This window comes from Cervus elaphus, chromosome 5 (assembly GCF_910594005.1).
Source record: "Cervus elaphus chromosome 5, mCerEla1.1, whole genome shotgun sequence".
In the NCBI taxonomy this organism is placed as follows: domain Eukaryota; kingdom Metazoa; phylum Chordata; class Mammalia; order Artiodactyla; family Cervidae; genus Cervus; species Cervus elaphus.
This window is the reverse complement of record NC_057819.1, coordinates 96,005,670-96,019,351: the sequence shown is the minus strand read 5'-3', so window position 1 is coordinate 96,019,351 and position 13,682 is coordinate 96,005,670. Positions and strand designations below refer to the sequence as shown.

Sequence of the window (13,682 nt, the reverse complement as noted above, 5' to 3'; positions counted from 1 at the left end):
TCGGGCCGGGCCCGGGGGTGAGGATGGCGGCGCCGCCCTGTATCTTTCGGGCTGGGAAGAGACCGAGGTTTCCGAGGCGCCCCTCCACTCCCCGGGTTCCCCTGGCCTGGCTCTCCCCACCTGTGCCCCCGTCCTCCCCCTCACCTGCTCCATCTCCTTCTTGCTCATGCCAAACTTGTAGTGGCCAAGCAGGAATGGCCAGACGTCCTGGCGGATCTCGTGCTCCACGCCTCCGTAGTAGACCTGCCGCAGCAGCTCCAGCTCCTTGTAGTTCTGAGGGACCCAGGGAGGCAAGACTGTATGGGCCGGCGGGGCGACCCCATGCGCTGGAGAGCCGGGGCTGGGGCCAGGGATGGTTCTGGGACTGTCACATCCCTGCACCGCCCCGCCCCCCCAGGCCAGAGCTGGAGGAAGATCTACTTCAAGCCCTCCAGGGCAGGAAAGGAGCCTGGAGAGATGCAGAGGGTCTCCATGCAGAAGCAGAAAAGACTCCCTGTCTGGTCTCTTTCCCATGGAGACCACAGGCCTGGTTGTCTGAGACTCCACCGTGACCCGCATGCTCCACGGCCACCCGTCCTGGCCCGTCACCTCCGAGCCTGCACCACGTTTCACCCAAACGCCCATTTGGTCTGTGACAGCCACTCGCAGAGCACGGTGGGCGGCTCTCATCTCGGCCTCCTGCCCAGCCACCCCAGAGCCTGGCAGCCCAGAGCGCGCACCTTTGCATCCTTTTGATACTTGCTCCACACGTCCTTGGTGAGGCCCCCCGAGGCCCCCGGGGGCCGGACGATGCTGTGATGCACCAGCGCCGACAGGTGGGTGCGGACGGTGGACAGGTGGCGGCAGTAGGCCAGCCCTGGTGGGGCGGGGGGGAGTCGGGAGGCTGTGACCCCGTGTCCCGGTGCCCACCCCGCCCTTGCACCCTCCCCTGGCGGCCCCACCTCACCCCACACTCACAGCCGTAGAAGGCCCGGGACACGATCTGCCTCTTCATGCTCTCACACAGCAGCCTGAGGGGCAACCTGTGGGATCAGCCTGACTCAGGGCTGCTCCTCCGGTGGAAGGACTAAGGAGGGAGGACCTTCCGGCTCAGGGGGCTGGTGAGGAGCTTGGGTGGTACAGGGAGTAGGATCTACAGTCCGGGAACGTGTCAAGGGCTCCCTGGCCTTGCCAGCTACTCTGGGTAGAGCTGCTGGGGGCCCAGCCTGGTCCCCAACCACCCCGGGGATCTTGGGCAACGAACTTTGCGTTAATACATCTTGGTGTCCTCGTGTGAAAATGGAGAGAGCCATCTGAAGGTCAACAGGCATAACAGGGTTAGGATGAAGTTACAGGTGAAAAAGCAGCCAGTGAAAGCATCAAGGGTGGGCACATGGCCCTCTCACAAATGCCATGCACACAGTGTTCCTGGTAACATGGCAGACGCCCAGACACCTGCTGAAGCATTCTCAGACGTCAGCCTGACAGCGGGATCCAGGTCCACCTGGGAAGAGGAGCTCCAGATACCGAGTACTTGCCCAGTGCCAGGCACAGCTCTGGGCACTCACGTGTGTTGTATACCTCATTCAGTACTCACAGGTACCTTAGGGAACAGGCGGTATTATCCCCATTTCACAGATGAGGAAACTGAGGCTCAGAAACATAGGAGCTCAGAGAGACTCAGTGACTTGGCAGAGCCACGTGAGGAACAGAAGTGAAATTAGAACCCAGGTGTGTCCAACTCAAGACCACCCCGTGTCAGGCAAGTGACACAGGCCCAAACTGACACACACACTCGGACGCACAGGCCCACTCACCGGTCGGGCACACAGCGGCAGTGGCTGGGGGGCGCATACGGGGAGCTGCTGGTGGAGCAGGAGAGGCAGGAGCCCTGGCTCCACAGGGGCTGTAGGTGCCAGGCCGGCAGGCTGGGCCCAAAGCCCTGCATCTCGATCATGTCGCCAGCATCTGAGAGTGGGAAGGGGGCCACAGTCAGGGCCTGGCCGGTCTCCTCCCCCAAGCACCCTGCCGCATGCCCACCTCTGTGCCCAGAGCTGCAGCATGAAGTCGCCCTTTGGTGGAAAACCACAGGGGTGGTGCCTGCCTGGCCCAGGGTCCAGAGCCCAGAGATGGAGGTGGTGGAGAGAGAGAGAGAGAGGGTGCCTGGCTCTTCCCACCTGGCCTTTCTGAGCGTGATACGGTACTTTCACTGAGTCATGGATGACTGTGCCTATCCTCCCCGTTGTGCTATGAGCGATGGGACAGACACTTGTTTTTCTAGAGGGAAGAGAAAGAAAGAGAAGGAACAAGAAAAGCCCGAGCTCTCTGAAATGCTGCCAGCTGGCTTGGCCTGCCAGGATTCAGCCTGGTCCTCTTAAGCAAACTCTCAGATATGCAGGAAGATGCCTGGAACACTGCGATCTCGGAACCTTCCCATGCCAGGAGTCGCCACTGATCAAAGTCCCTGAAGGACCCCTGAGCCACCAGTCCTGGTCCACAGACCTCATCCCTCTGAGGGCTCTAGACCTGGTGGCCAGTGGCTAAGGAGGAGCGGTGCGCCCTGCCTGGGCAGGTGCCCCTGCTGCCAGCTCAGCAGCAGGCGAGTTCTCTGTCCCTGCCCAGCCTGACTGCCCTCGGCACAGTGGCCTCCTGCAAACACGCAGGCGAGCTGGCAGGAAGGGCAAAGCTCCCACACAGTTCCGCCACCCAGAGGAATGTGCTGCGGAAGACAGCTCCTTGGACATGTTTCCACCACCGCAGACCAAGCCTCCTCAGCCGGCCCAGCTGGTCTGAATCAGAACTCAAGATCTTTGAGAGCATCGAGGGCCCTGTGGGGCAGGCACTGCTCACTCGGGGGACTCTGGCAGGTCCGGTGAGCCACAAAGATGAAGCAGAATGAGGGCAGAAAGTAAAAGGACCAGGAGAAGACGCCAGCAGGGAGGGAGAGGACTGAGAAGCCTGAAGAAGACAAGGAAAGAGAGAGAGGGAGGGAGAGTGCTCTGTGTGTGTGTGATAAAGAGACTTCTTTCTGCACATTACGGCCTGGGCCCTGGGCTGCTGTGAGTCTGGGGCAGACTCCAGCTCTGGGCGTGTTCTGGCGGGCAGGACTAAGCTGACCCCCTCCAGTCCCCTCAGAGGTGGCCCTCTCTGGGCCCCGGGGGCTCTCTTTCCAGATCCATAGCTGGGATTTTTTTGATATCTGGCCCTTCAGCTCCACCCGGAGGCAAATTAAGGGAACACACTGGGTGTGGGGGCAGGGGGGGCTGCGGCTCTGGGAGGGAGGGGTTGCAAGCCATGCCTGAGATTCTGGGAAGAAGGAGGAGGGGACAAATGCAGGTGGGATGGGGCAGGAGCCCAGATCAGGTCCCTGCAGCAGGCAGGCAGGAGGGAGGCCCGTGGTGGGGGGAGGCAGGGGAGGGGTGGCAGAGGGCCCAGCCAGGTAGGCAGCAGGCAACAGCAGGTTGGTAGGTGGAGTAGGGGGTGCCAGGTGTAGACGGTGGGCACACAGGAAAACGAGCTCATGCCCAGAAAGCAGGGCCCAACCAAGGGAAGTGTCCTGGGTCAATGCTCTTCACCTTAATTCTCCAGGAAGGAGCTGAGCCAGCCAGCATTGAACACCGCATCTCTGAATTAACCCAGTGCAAACAGCCAGAGCCCTGGAGTGACTGGGCAAGGGGCAGCAGGCTAGACAGGGAGGGTCTGCTGGGCCAGCTTTGACTCTTGACTCTCTCCTCCGAGCATGAGGAAAGTTTGAAGCGAAACAATTAGAGTGGTTGAACCCCACAGCCCCTAAGATTCCGAGTGAAAGGTGCCTGGCCTGGAGCAGAATTAGAGTGAACAGCATCTCTGCTCGGTGGGGAGGCAGCCGGGGGAGGAGGGGGGGAGGGTGGGGGAGGGAGGGGAGGGTCTGGACCCCCGCCACTTGATTCACATGCACAAGTCAAGCATGTCGCAGGCCTGGAAAGCAACGGCTAGCAGAACGGACTCAACAGTGTTGTCATTATGGACTGGAGTGGAGGTGGGGCTCCCGTACCGTCCCCCCAGCCACCTGGTAACACAGCTCACACACCTCCTCCCCCTTCTCAAGGGTGGGGGTCGGGGCTGTACACTGGGTGAGCCTGACCCCTGAGTTCCTCAGGAGGATGCTCAGACAAGCCCCCGAGGCCCCTGGACCCTCTGAGTTTCTCTGACCCCGGAGGCCTCGGTTCTCAGAGCATCCAGGGATGGCTTCCTCATCTCCACGACCACCAAACAGGGGCTCTACTGGGACTCCCAGCCTTCAGCCTGACTACCATTTGTGGGGTGAGAAGGGGCTCCCGACTCTCCTCACTTAGCCTTCCCACGCTGCTCCAAGTCTGCGAACCTGGAAATGAGCACGAGCACCAAGCACGGGTCTGCAAGGCAAGTCCAAGTGGCAGGCCAAGTGCAGGTGGTCAGCGTGGGGGCGAGGCTCCCCCGGTTCCTACCGGCTGGCCTGGGGGGGGGGGTCCCCCTGCAGGGCTGGGAGAGGGGGCAGGCACAAGGGCAGGGATGTGGTGGCCAAGGGGGCAGCTGGCAGGCTGGGTGGGGGTGTGCTAGGTGTGTTCGAGGCCTTGGTTGCCCTTTGCAGGCGTGGTGGCCAAGCTCAGGAACTGGATTCTTTGGTAGACTTTTGTATGAGGAGGGTGTTGCATATTCCTGAATACCCTCTGTGAAAGTGGAAGTGAAAGTCGCTCAGTCATGTCAGACTCTTGTGACCCCATGAACTATACAGTCCATGGGATTCTCTAGGCCAGAACACTGGAGTGGGTAGCCTTTCCCTTCTCCAGGGGATCTTCCCAACCCAGGGATTGAACTCAGGTCTCCCGCATCGCAGGTGCATTTTTCACCAGCTGAGCCACAAGGGAAGCCCAAGGGAAGCCCAAGAATACTGGAGTGGGTAGCCTATCCCTTTTCCAGTGGATCTTCCTGACCCAGCAATTGAACCAGTGTCTCCTGCATTGCAGGCGGATTCTTTACCAACTGAGCTATGAGGGAAGCCCCACATTCCCTGTGTAGGGGCAGGGAAAGGGGAGAAGGAATTACTCTGTGGCCGGCGGGCGAGATAAATTAGGAGTTTGGGATTAACATATAAATATATTACTATGTGTAAAATAGATAAACAAGGACCTACAGTATAGCACAGGGGACTACAGTCAATATCTTACAATAACCTATAATGGAAATTAATCTGAAAGAGAATGTATTCATATATAAAACTGAATCACTTTGCCATGTACCTGAAAGTAACATAACATCGTAAATGGTTTAAAAAATAAAAACAAATAAATAAAAAGAATGGTAGGGAATTGTTCAAGTGGATACAGGGAGGCATAAACAAACTCGAAGATATTTTTGTAATAATCTGCCTCACAAACTGTGTGTGTGTGTGTGTGTGTTTCATAGAAATCTATTGACCTCAAAGCTCTGGCTATACTGTCTGCAGATGAATGTGACCATGAATAGTAATCAAGCCCCCTGCACCAGGGCAACAGAATCAAAGGGTTCCATGTCTGCATTAAGGTCTGATGGAATAGAGACGGGCTGACTTTCATCCTGGACAATGGATTGTCCTAAGTTTTTTTTTTTTTTTTGGATTGTCCTAAGTTTCTTCTCCTACTTGTATAAACACCACCCTCATCTCCTAAAATGTTGGGGATTATATATTTAATTGGTCATTCTTGGAGAACAGAAAGGGCTTCCCAGGTGGGGCTAGTGGTAGAGAACCTGTCTGCCAATGAAGGAGACATGAGTCTCGGGTTCAATCCCTGAGTCAGGAAGATCCCTTGGAGGACGGCATGGCAACCCACTCTAGTGTTCTTGCCTGGGGAATCCCCATGGACAGAGGAGCCTGGCGGGCTGTGGTCGGACATGACTGAAGTGACTTAGCACACGTACAGAGTATAGAAAAGAGATAGAGATGAAGATTTTTCCACTAGCTCCTACATGGACACAATATATATTTTTAATGAAAAAAAGAAGAAAGAAATGAATCTGTGGCATGGGAACGCTTCCCCTCAGATCTGAGAGAGGGGGCCTCAGCCCTTCAGAACCAATCTTACGTGACCTGGGCTTCACTGGTCCCCCGGCCAGTGCCTCTCCACCAGTCAAGCTCTGCGCCAAGAGGACTGGTGACCAGAGAAGCTGTGGGCACTGTCCTGTAATTTCCAGTAAAGGGGTCTTTGCAACCCTGGACTCAGGTCCCTGAAGGCGGGAACACAGCTATCTGATATCTTTGGCACAGATATTTCTAGATTTCATGCTAAAGTGTTAGCTGGGTCAACTGAGCCCTGGGTCTCTCCATGGTGGCCCCAACCCCTCCCCTGACCACAGGTTACTCCTGTTCCCATGAGCTGTCCAGCCCCTAGCCCTGCAGAGGAGGGGCCTGCTCTTCTGCCCTGTTTACGTTAAGTCTGGAGTCAGAGGCACGGGCCGTCTTTCCAGACAGTGGGAGAGAAAGAGACACTGTCTTGGGTTTATCAGCATGATCCACCCCTGGAGCGGGAACAGGGCTCAGAGAGCCATTCATTCCCAGGAGGGAACCAGATAATCAGACTTCCCACCAGGGAGTCTCTAATCTCTTCCCTCTCGGGTGGGAGGCCTCCCCTCACAGGTTCAATGGGGAACTCAGAGCAGGCTGCCCGTGGTCCTTGTCCCTCTGGCTGGCGCCTCCTTCCACCCTCCCTGATCTGCCTCCTAGGTACAAGTCCCGTAATGCCAACACTGCCATCTGAGCCCCTGCGGTGGGTGGCAGGTGGGCCCAGGGGATTGGGACGGGGCGGGAGGAAGGGGTGGATCAGGGAGACGGGGAGGGATAAAAACCTTTCATCGGATTGGGAGCTGTGAGGTTCCGCGAGCAGATCATTGAGAGCATCGCGTGTAGTTTATCCTCCTCTTCCTCATCATCGTCCACCGAGGCCGCGCGGCTGGCCGCTAGGTGGTGGTAGTTAATAGTGACTGCTCAAAGAGAACAGCAGAGACGCAGAGGCGTGAGGACCCTGGTCCCAGGGCAGGAGGGTCCGGACTCCCTCCTTACGGAGTCTGGGGTCGCCTTGAGCCTGCAGGGCGTGGAAGAGGGGACCAGAGAGCCTTTTGATGAGTTACTGGGGAAAGGATGGAAGAAAGTGAGGGCCGGGAGGCAGCTACAGAGCTCACTCTTAAAGGATGCCCTCTCTAGGAAGAACAGAAGAGAGAGAACTGATGGGGGCGGTCAGGGTAGTGAAAGACAGGGGCTCCCCAGCCCTGCACGGCCGAGGCCGGGCATGACTGTTGGCAGATGGATCCCCATCATTCTTCAGCTTGTGTCATGGTCAGGCTGAACCACATCTGAAGGTCACCCTAAAATCCCCCTCTTCAAACTGAAAATCCAACCTTCTCAGGCCTTTCCGGAGCTGCTCACGAAGAGCCTGAGTCATGAGTCACCCTACTGGGCTTCTGCTCCTTGAGGTGACCGCAACTGGGAAGTGACAAGACTTGAAGAGGGCAAGTGGAAGCTGCAACAGCTGAGCCGAGCAAGAGCCCGAGATTAAGTGCCAGGTCGGCAAACACAGCTGGCCAAAGCTGCGTCTCCTCCTCGGCAGGCACACCTGGGAGGCGAGGGGCCCCACACCTCCTGCCCTCCACGCTGGTCGGGAACTTGCGCTATGGCGTGGCTGTGTGTTTGCAGTCTGCACAGTCTGTCCACTAATACAGGGACCACTGGTCAACAACCTGTTGGCACGAGTTAGCGCATCTCGGGAGCAGGTGGTCTGGCTGGCCATGCATGCTGTGGTCTGGCACATTCCCTGACCTTACCCCCAAGCTCAGCGCGTCTGGCCAGGAGAGGCCCGTGGGCAATGCTTGTACCCGGTGCTCCCGTGTTGGTGATGCTCACAGCGGTGCTCTGAGCAGAGAGGGAGCTCGGGGGTCGGTAGATGCTTGTGGCTCAGCCCCCAGGGGCCCAGAGGGGTCACATTTGGGCGGGGCAGGGCCCATGAGAGCCAAGCCAACTTTCAACTCCTGGCCTCCAGAGGCCCCTTGTAGCTCCAAACCTCACCCTAGATGCCCCCGACTCCCACTATTGCCCCCACATCAGTAGCAGGTTGGGGGAGGAGCCTGGCTAGAGCAGAGTCAGGGAACAATCTGCACCCACAAATCGTCCACAAGGCAGCGCTGATCCTGCACCCAGGCTTCCCTATGGGGGTCAGGCAGCAGGCTGAGGCAAAACGGAGAGCTCCCCACCTTCTATTTCTAGTCTAGCCATGTTTTTTCCCCTGGGGCAGGGCATGAAAAGATGGCCAAGAGAATACTGAACAGTGACTTCTGAGCCAAGAGACCTGAGGTTACAAAGTGAGAAGAAGACAGCTAGATAGACAAGAGGCTACTTCTCAGGGGCATGGTTTGTGGGGGGACAGGTCCCATGCGAGGCTGAGCAACAACCTGCCTGGGTCACCCCGACCCGGGCAGCGGGCCCTGCCGGCCGCCCCCAACCCCAGCCCCGGGTGACACTGAACCCCCACCACCCGGAGCTCGCCCCTCTCTTCCTCCTGAGTGAGGTTTGAGACACTCACTGTGCTCATGTCTGTGGCCAGGGTAGATGATCCGGAACACGTAGTCGGTCGCTCGCCCCGTGCTCACATCCTCTGCGTCCACGGACCGCAGGCTGCTGCGCTTCCGTAGCCTGGGGAACACCTTCCCCTGTAGGGGTGGGGTGGGGTGGGTGGTCAGCCTGCCCTGGGTGGGGTCTGATGCAGGAGACCCCCATGCTGCTGCGAAGAGCTCCATGTGGAGAAGGATGGGGGACTGGGGTTGGGGGGGGCGGGAGAGAACCCAGTCCCTATCTCCCCTCGCCTGGAGATACCTTCCCCTGCTGGGTCCAGAGTGGGGGCTCCAGCTGCCCTCGAGGAAGAAGGCCGTTCTCCAGGCAGGACAGGAAGGACAGCAGGTGGCCCCCTTGCGGGAAGTGCAGCGGGGGCCTCTGGATGCCGTCCTGGCTCACCAGCACGAGTGTGCCACCGCTCTCTGGGGGTAAACGTGTGCCAGTGAGGCTGGGGGGAGGGCCCGGAGCCAGGGGCGGCGGGAGGGGGACAGGAGGTCCGTGGGCCACGTGGCCTCTCCCCCCTCACCCCTGCGCCCAGCACAGGCGAGGCTCACTTTGCTGGTGGCAATGGATGCAGACGATCTGACTGAAGGGCACGACCAGGGCGTAGTCCCAGTAGACACTGCGGAGGAATCAGGTCGGTGTCACTGTGCCCTGAGACCTGCCACCCTGCCGAGATGCCGAGAGACTATCCAGAGGATAGCGTGACTGTGGCTGAGAAGTGACCTCGGCCAGCCGTGTCCCCCGGGGCCCCGTGCTGTCCTCATAGCAGAGAGCCTGGCAGTCGCAGCTGCCCAGAACTTGGCTCAGACAAGCCTCTCCGTGCCCAGGCCTGGCTCTGTCTGAGACATTCCAGGAACCTCTCCAGGCAGCCTCTCCCTGCAATTCTTGGCATCGGGTAAGAAGTGAGGCCTGCACCCTGGAGCAGGCTGGGTCTCTCCATGCCCTCCCCACCAGGGAACAAGCCCTCACTCTCTTCCCTGGCTCCTGGGAGGGGGTCTCAAAGCCCTCACCTCTTTTCCAATTCAGAGTCCCCCAGAGTCCCATTCATGAGCTGGTTGGGGGTCCACTTCAGAGTGAGGCTCTCTGCAGACTGGTGCAGGGAGAGGTAGCCAGGGACGGCCTCCATGTCCTCCTTCTACGGACAGGAGACACACAGAGGACAGGGAAGATGAGGGCCTGAGAGGCTCCGGGATGGCCTGTGGAAGAGGAGCTCCAGGTGGGTTCAGGGGAGGCCAGGCCGGGCCAATCACAGGGTCTGGGCCTGGGGACCGGGAGGAAGCAGGGGCGTCATGTGCCACCTGCAGATGTGGGCACCTCCTTCCCCTGCCTGGCTGGGGCCACCACCTCTGCCCCGGGAGCCTCTTGGCTCTCAGATGTATCTGGGTGGTCCCCTCCCTGTTGGCCGCCGTTCCTGCCCCCGGAAGGCCTGGTCTCAGTGGGCCGGAGCCGATGCCATCCTGGCTCGTGACAGCTCAAGGCTGGGCGTGAGGCGTGTGAAATGAAGCCTCTGAAGGAAGGGCTGAATGTGGCTGGAGGTCTGGGCCCCTCGGGAGGAGGGAGAGGTGGGGGGCGTTCGGCTCCCCTACCGGCTGCACCAGCACGTTGTTCTTGCCGTAGAGCAGCCGGGCCCTGGAGTTCTGGTGCAGCGACTCCACGTACTCGCGGGCGCAGGCGGCGAGCCTGTCCTCCGGCGCACTGCCGCTCGAGTGTCGCTTTCGGATCTGCGCACAAAGTCACGCCTCGGCCCCTGGTCTGGGGAGGTTGGCGTGGGGGCCAAGGACCCCGAGGCTCCTTCCTGTCCCCAGATTGCCCTCAGCCTCGGACCAGCTCTGTGCTCCTGGCATCTATGTAAGGGCCAGTGCAGGGAAGGCTCTCCCGGGCTGGCCGCTACCACCTGAATCTGCCAGGAGCACAGAGGCTGGCTGCCCTCGCCACAGGCCCGGGGGCCCATCCTGGGTGAGCACGGGGTGAGAAGAGGGACACCTACTCCTAGGGCTGGGCGCTTCGCGGGGGAGTCCTGGCGATGCGGGGGACCCCGGATACGGTGTCTCTGGACCAGCTCATCAGCAGAGGGGTCGGTCCAGTAGTGGTCGGCTGTCTTGAGCTTGGTATACTCCAAGGCACAGGGTCCCACTGTGGAGACAGGGACCACCAGCTAGGGGGTGGCCCCTTGGCACCTGCCCCGGAGCCCCCACTGTGGGCCAGCACAGGCCTCTCTGATCCCAGGCTTACCTAGAAGAGAGGCCAAGATGGGGCCAAACACAGGGTCAGCCAGTAACGCCTCCTTCTCGTAGTACTTGCTGCCAGGAAAGAGACAGACAGGGTAACCGTAGGGCTCTGGGCCTCCTTCCAGGGCCATCAAGCTCACCAAGGAGACACATCCCCACAAGGACCTAATCCCTGTCCAGTCATCAAGCAGCAACAAGTATACAAGGGCTGAGCTTTGTGGGCGGCCTGGAGCGGTCCGTGCTTTCAGGGCGCTACAGTGAATGGCGCATGCCTACAGACCATGGTGGGCAGTCAGGCATGGGGGCTGGGGTGGGGAGGGGGCGCTCAGGAAGGGCAGTCACCTGCAGTTCTCCACCAAGTACTGCACGACCTTGTCCAGCACTTTCTCGATCAGCGCCGTGCGCACCCAAATGTGCTTCAGGGCCTGCAGGCTGAGGGCTGGGGCCTTCCCGCTGGCGGAGCCCTGTCTCCGCAGGGTCTCCTGGTTGCCTGCCAAGGGTTTCCTGCAAAGAGAGGGATGGGCTCCAGGAGTATGAGGGCGCGGGGGGCAAGCCGCAACGCAGACTGGTGGCTCTGGGAGCCGAGTCTGATGCCACAAGACGAGAACCCAGAGGACTGACCAGGAGGAGGGGTTGGAGATGAAAGGGCCACCCCCCCACCGCCACCCTTAGTCTGGGCCCTCACCTGAGAGGCCCTTGGAAGTGGGACGAGCGGCGGCCCGGGCTCACCTGCCGTCCACCTGCTGCTGCAGCTCCTGTACCTTGCGGCAAACCTCCCCGGCCACCGGGCACGTCTTCCCCACCTTGGTGAACAGGGCTGCCATCTTGTCACTGCGCAGGAAGCCGGCAGTGCGGCGCCTCAGCTGATGCAGGAGGCAAGCCTCCACCGCACCTGGGCCACAGAGGGGACGGCAACTGAGCCTTGGCAAGACGGGGCGAGGGAGAACACCCCCTCCCTCATACCCGTGGGGAGCACAGAGGTGAGGACTGGGGGGTGCGGTTCAGGCTTAGGCGGGCCACGGAGATACACCCCGACCTTCTTCCAAAGTGCTCCCGCCCGTGCCCCTGCTCCTGCCCGCCCAGAGTGGACCCCTGGGGGCTTTGAGATGCCACTCCATCCCCGTCCCCTCCTGCCACCTGGCCTGGTGTGTCATGCCTCCTGTATGTGGCATCATCCTGAGGCTCTGAGGACAAAGCTGCCAGGATGGGTTGGCATGGGTGACTCCACCCCTGCCCACGAGGGCAAGCGCAGACAGCACCCCCAGGACAGGGGCGAGGGGAGCACACAGCCTGGCAGCCCTCCTGGAGAGCACCAATGATGCGGTTGCTAAGGAACGAGGCTCTGGAGAAGGAGCTGAAATATTGATGAAGCCACTGCAGAGATCAGACCTGACAGCGGCCCTGAATTATTGATGAGCCCTGCGGGAGTGAGAGATTTCTCCTTCCCATGCAGGGAGGGCTTCCCTTCATTCATTCATGTTTTTAGGGGCTAGGCCTACTCTCTCTGTCTGGACGCTGCTTATAGCAGACAGACTCCACGGGAAGCAAAGAAGGGCGTGGTGGGGGAGGGTGGGGAGCTGCCCTGGGCACAAACAGATGCTAAAAAGAAATCACTGTGGAGGTACAGGGGGAGGAAGGGGCTTGGCCTTGACTGAAGCCAAGCTGATTGTTTTATAGCTGAGGAAGGAAAGGCTCTGAAAGGGGAAGAGGGCTGGTTCGCATCACAAAGTGGCAGAGATGGGAGGAGGAGCCAGGGCCCCGAACCTGGGCTGAGCCCCTTTCACCTCCTCCAGGTGTGTTGGGGGTGAGGGCTCACAGGTGGGAGGAGGTCTCCCCTTGCCTCCTGGGCTGGAAGTGGGCGTCCCAGGTGGCACTAGTGGTAAAGAATCTGCCTGCCAATGCAGGACACACAGGTGGGTTCAATCCCTGATTTGGGAAGATCCCATATGCCTCAGAGCAACTAAGCCTGTGAACCACAACTACTGAGCCTGTGTTCTAGAGCCTGGGAGCTGCAGCTACTGAAGCCAGCAGGTCCCAAGCCCATGCTCCAAAACAAGAGGAGCCACCGCAGTGAGAAGCCCACACACCACAATGAGACAGTAGCCCCTGTTCGCCGCAACCAGAAAGAAGCCGGTGCGGCAATGAAGACCCAGCACAGCCGAAAACAAATAAATAAACTATCTTTTAAAAAAAAAAAAAAAAAAACAACCTGCATCTTAAAAAGAAAGAAACCTGCACTTCGGAAATAACCACTGAAAGCAGTGGCTGTCACCTCATTTCTGCCTTCACTGTTATGGTCACTGCTGTCCTGTAAGTTTGGTTTGGCCGTCTCTTACATTGAGGTTGAGAAGTTTAGAGGGTCCCTAGGGCCAAGCTGGAAGCCGGCCAGCTCAGTGAGAGTGGTCCCAGGGGAGGGGAAGTTAGCGCCCTTGCCCTCTCCTGGGAGTTCAGGCCTGGGAGACGCAGCCTTTCCCTCCTGCCATATTCATACATCTGTGAGCACGTGTGTCCGCAGACAGGTGTATCTACAGGTGTCATGGGTGTATGAGGCATATGGGGGAATCCTCGCTTCAGGGTCACATGCTCCCCTCTGTGGTAGGTCCCTGGAGGTCCTACGTAGCCCTGGGGCAGGGAGCACAGACGAGTGACCCTTTAGTCCTAGTCTCTTGGTCCTGCTGCAGCTACACGCCCACACCTGGAGGAAGGCGGTGACTGCTTCCCGGGGTCAGTGCCCGTTCAGAGCAGGAGAAAAGCAGAGAGGAACAGGAACCAGAGTGGCAGCAGGTGGCACCAGTCCTGCAGGGGACCGAGCTCCTCGGTGATGTGACTAATTGCCGGGGTAATGAGTCATTAGCCTTCCTACCTTCCCCAGGCGA

The 13,682-nt window shown here is 59.4% G+C and overlaps 1 protein-coding gene across 3 annotated transcripts in view; it reads right to left on the bottom strand.

Moving 5' to 3' along the window:
• SGSM2 (small G protein signaling modulator 2) overlaps positions 1–13,682 on the bottom strand; it is a 37,229-nt gene that overhangs the window by 6,748 nt on the left and 16,799 nt on the right. For 2 of the 3 annotated variants that reach the window (XM_043903374.1, XM_043903377.1), the window contains exons 3-16: positions 11,536–11,698; positions 11,149–11,310; positions 10,811–10,878; positions 10,566–10,711; positions 10,165–10,299; positions 9,589–9,713; positions 9,130–9,197; positions 8,837–8,997; positions 8,547–8,673; positions 6,820–6,954; positions 1,797–1,947; positions 958–1,022; positions 720–856; positions 145–273 (exon numbers count right to left, since the gene is read on the bottom strand). In XM_043903374.1, coding sequence (XP_043759309.1) covers positions 145–273; positions 720–856; positions 958–1,022; positions 1,797–1,947; positions 6,820–6,954; positions 8,547–8,673; positions 8,837–8,997; positions 9,130–9,197; positions 9,589–9,713; positions 10,165–10,299; positions 10,566–10,711; positions 10,811–10,878; positions 11,149–11,310; positions 11,536–11,698 — 1,772 coding nt within the window. The remainder of the gene's footprint in view (positions 1–144; positions 274–719; positions 857–957; positions 1,023–1,796; positions 1,948–6,819; positions 6,955–8,546; positions 8,674–8,836; positions 8,998–9,129; positions 9,198–9,588; positions 9,714–10,164; positions 10,300–10,565; positions 10,712–10,810; positions 10,879–11,148; positions 11,311–11,535; positions 11,699–13,682) is intronic. The other variant, XM_043903375.1, reaches the window with a different exon arrangement.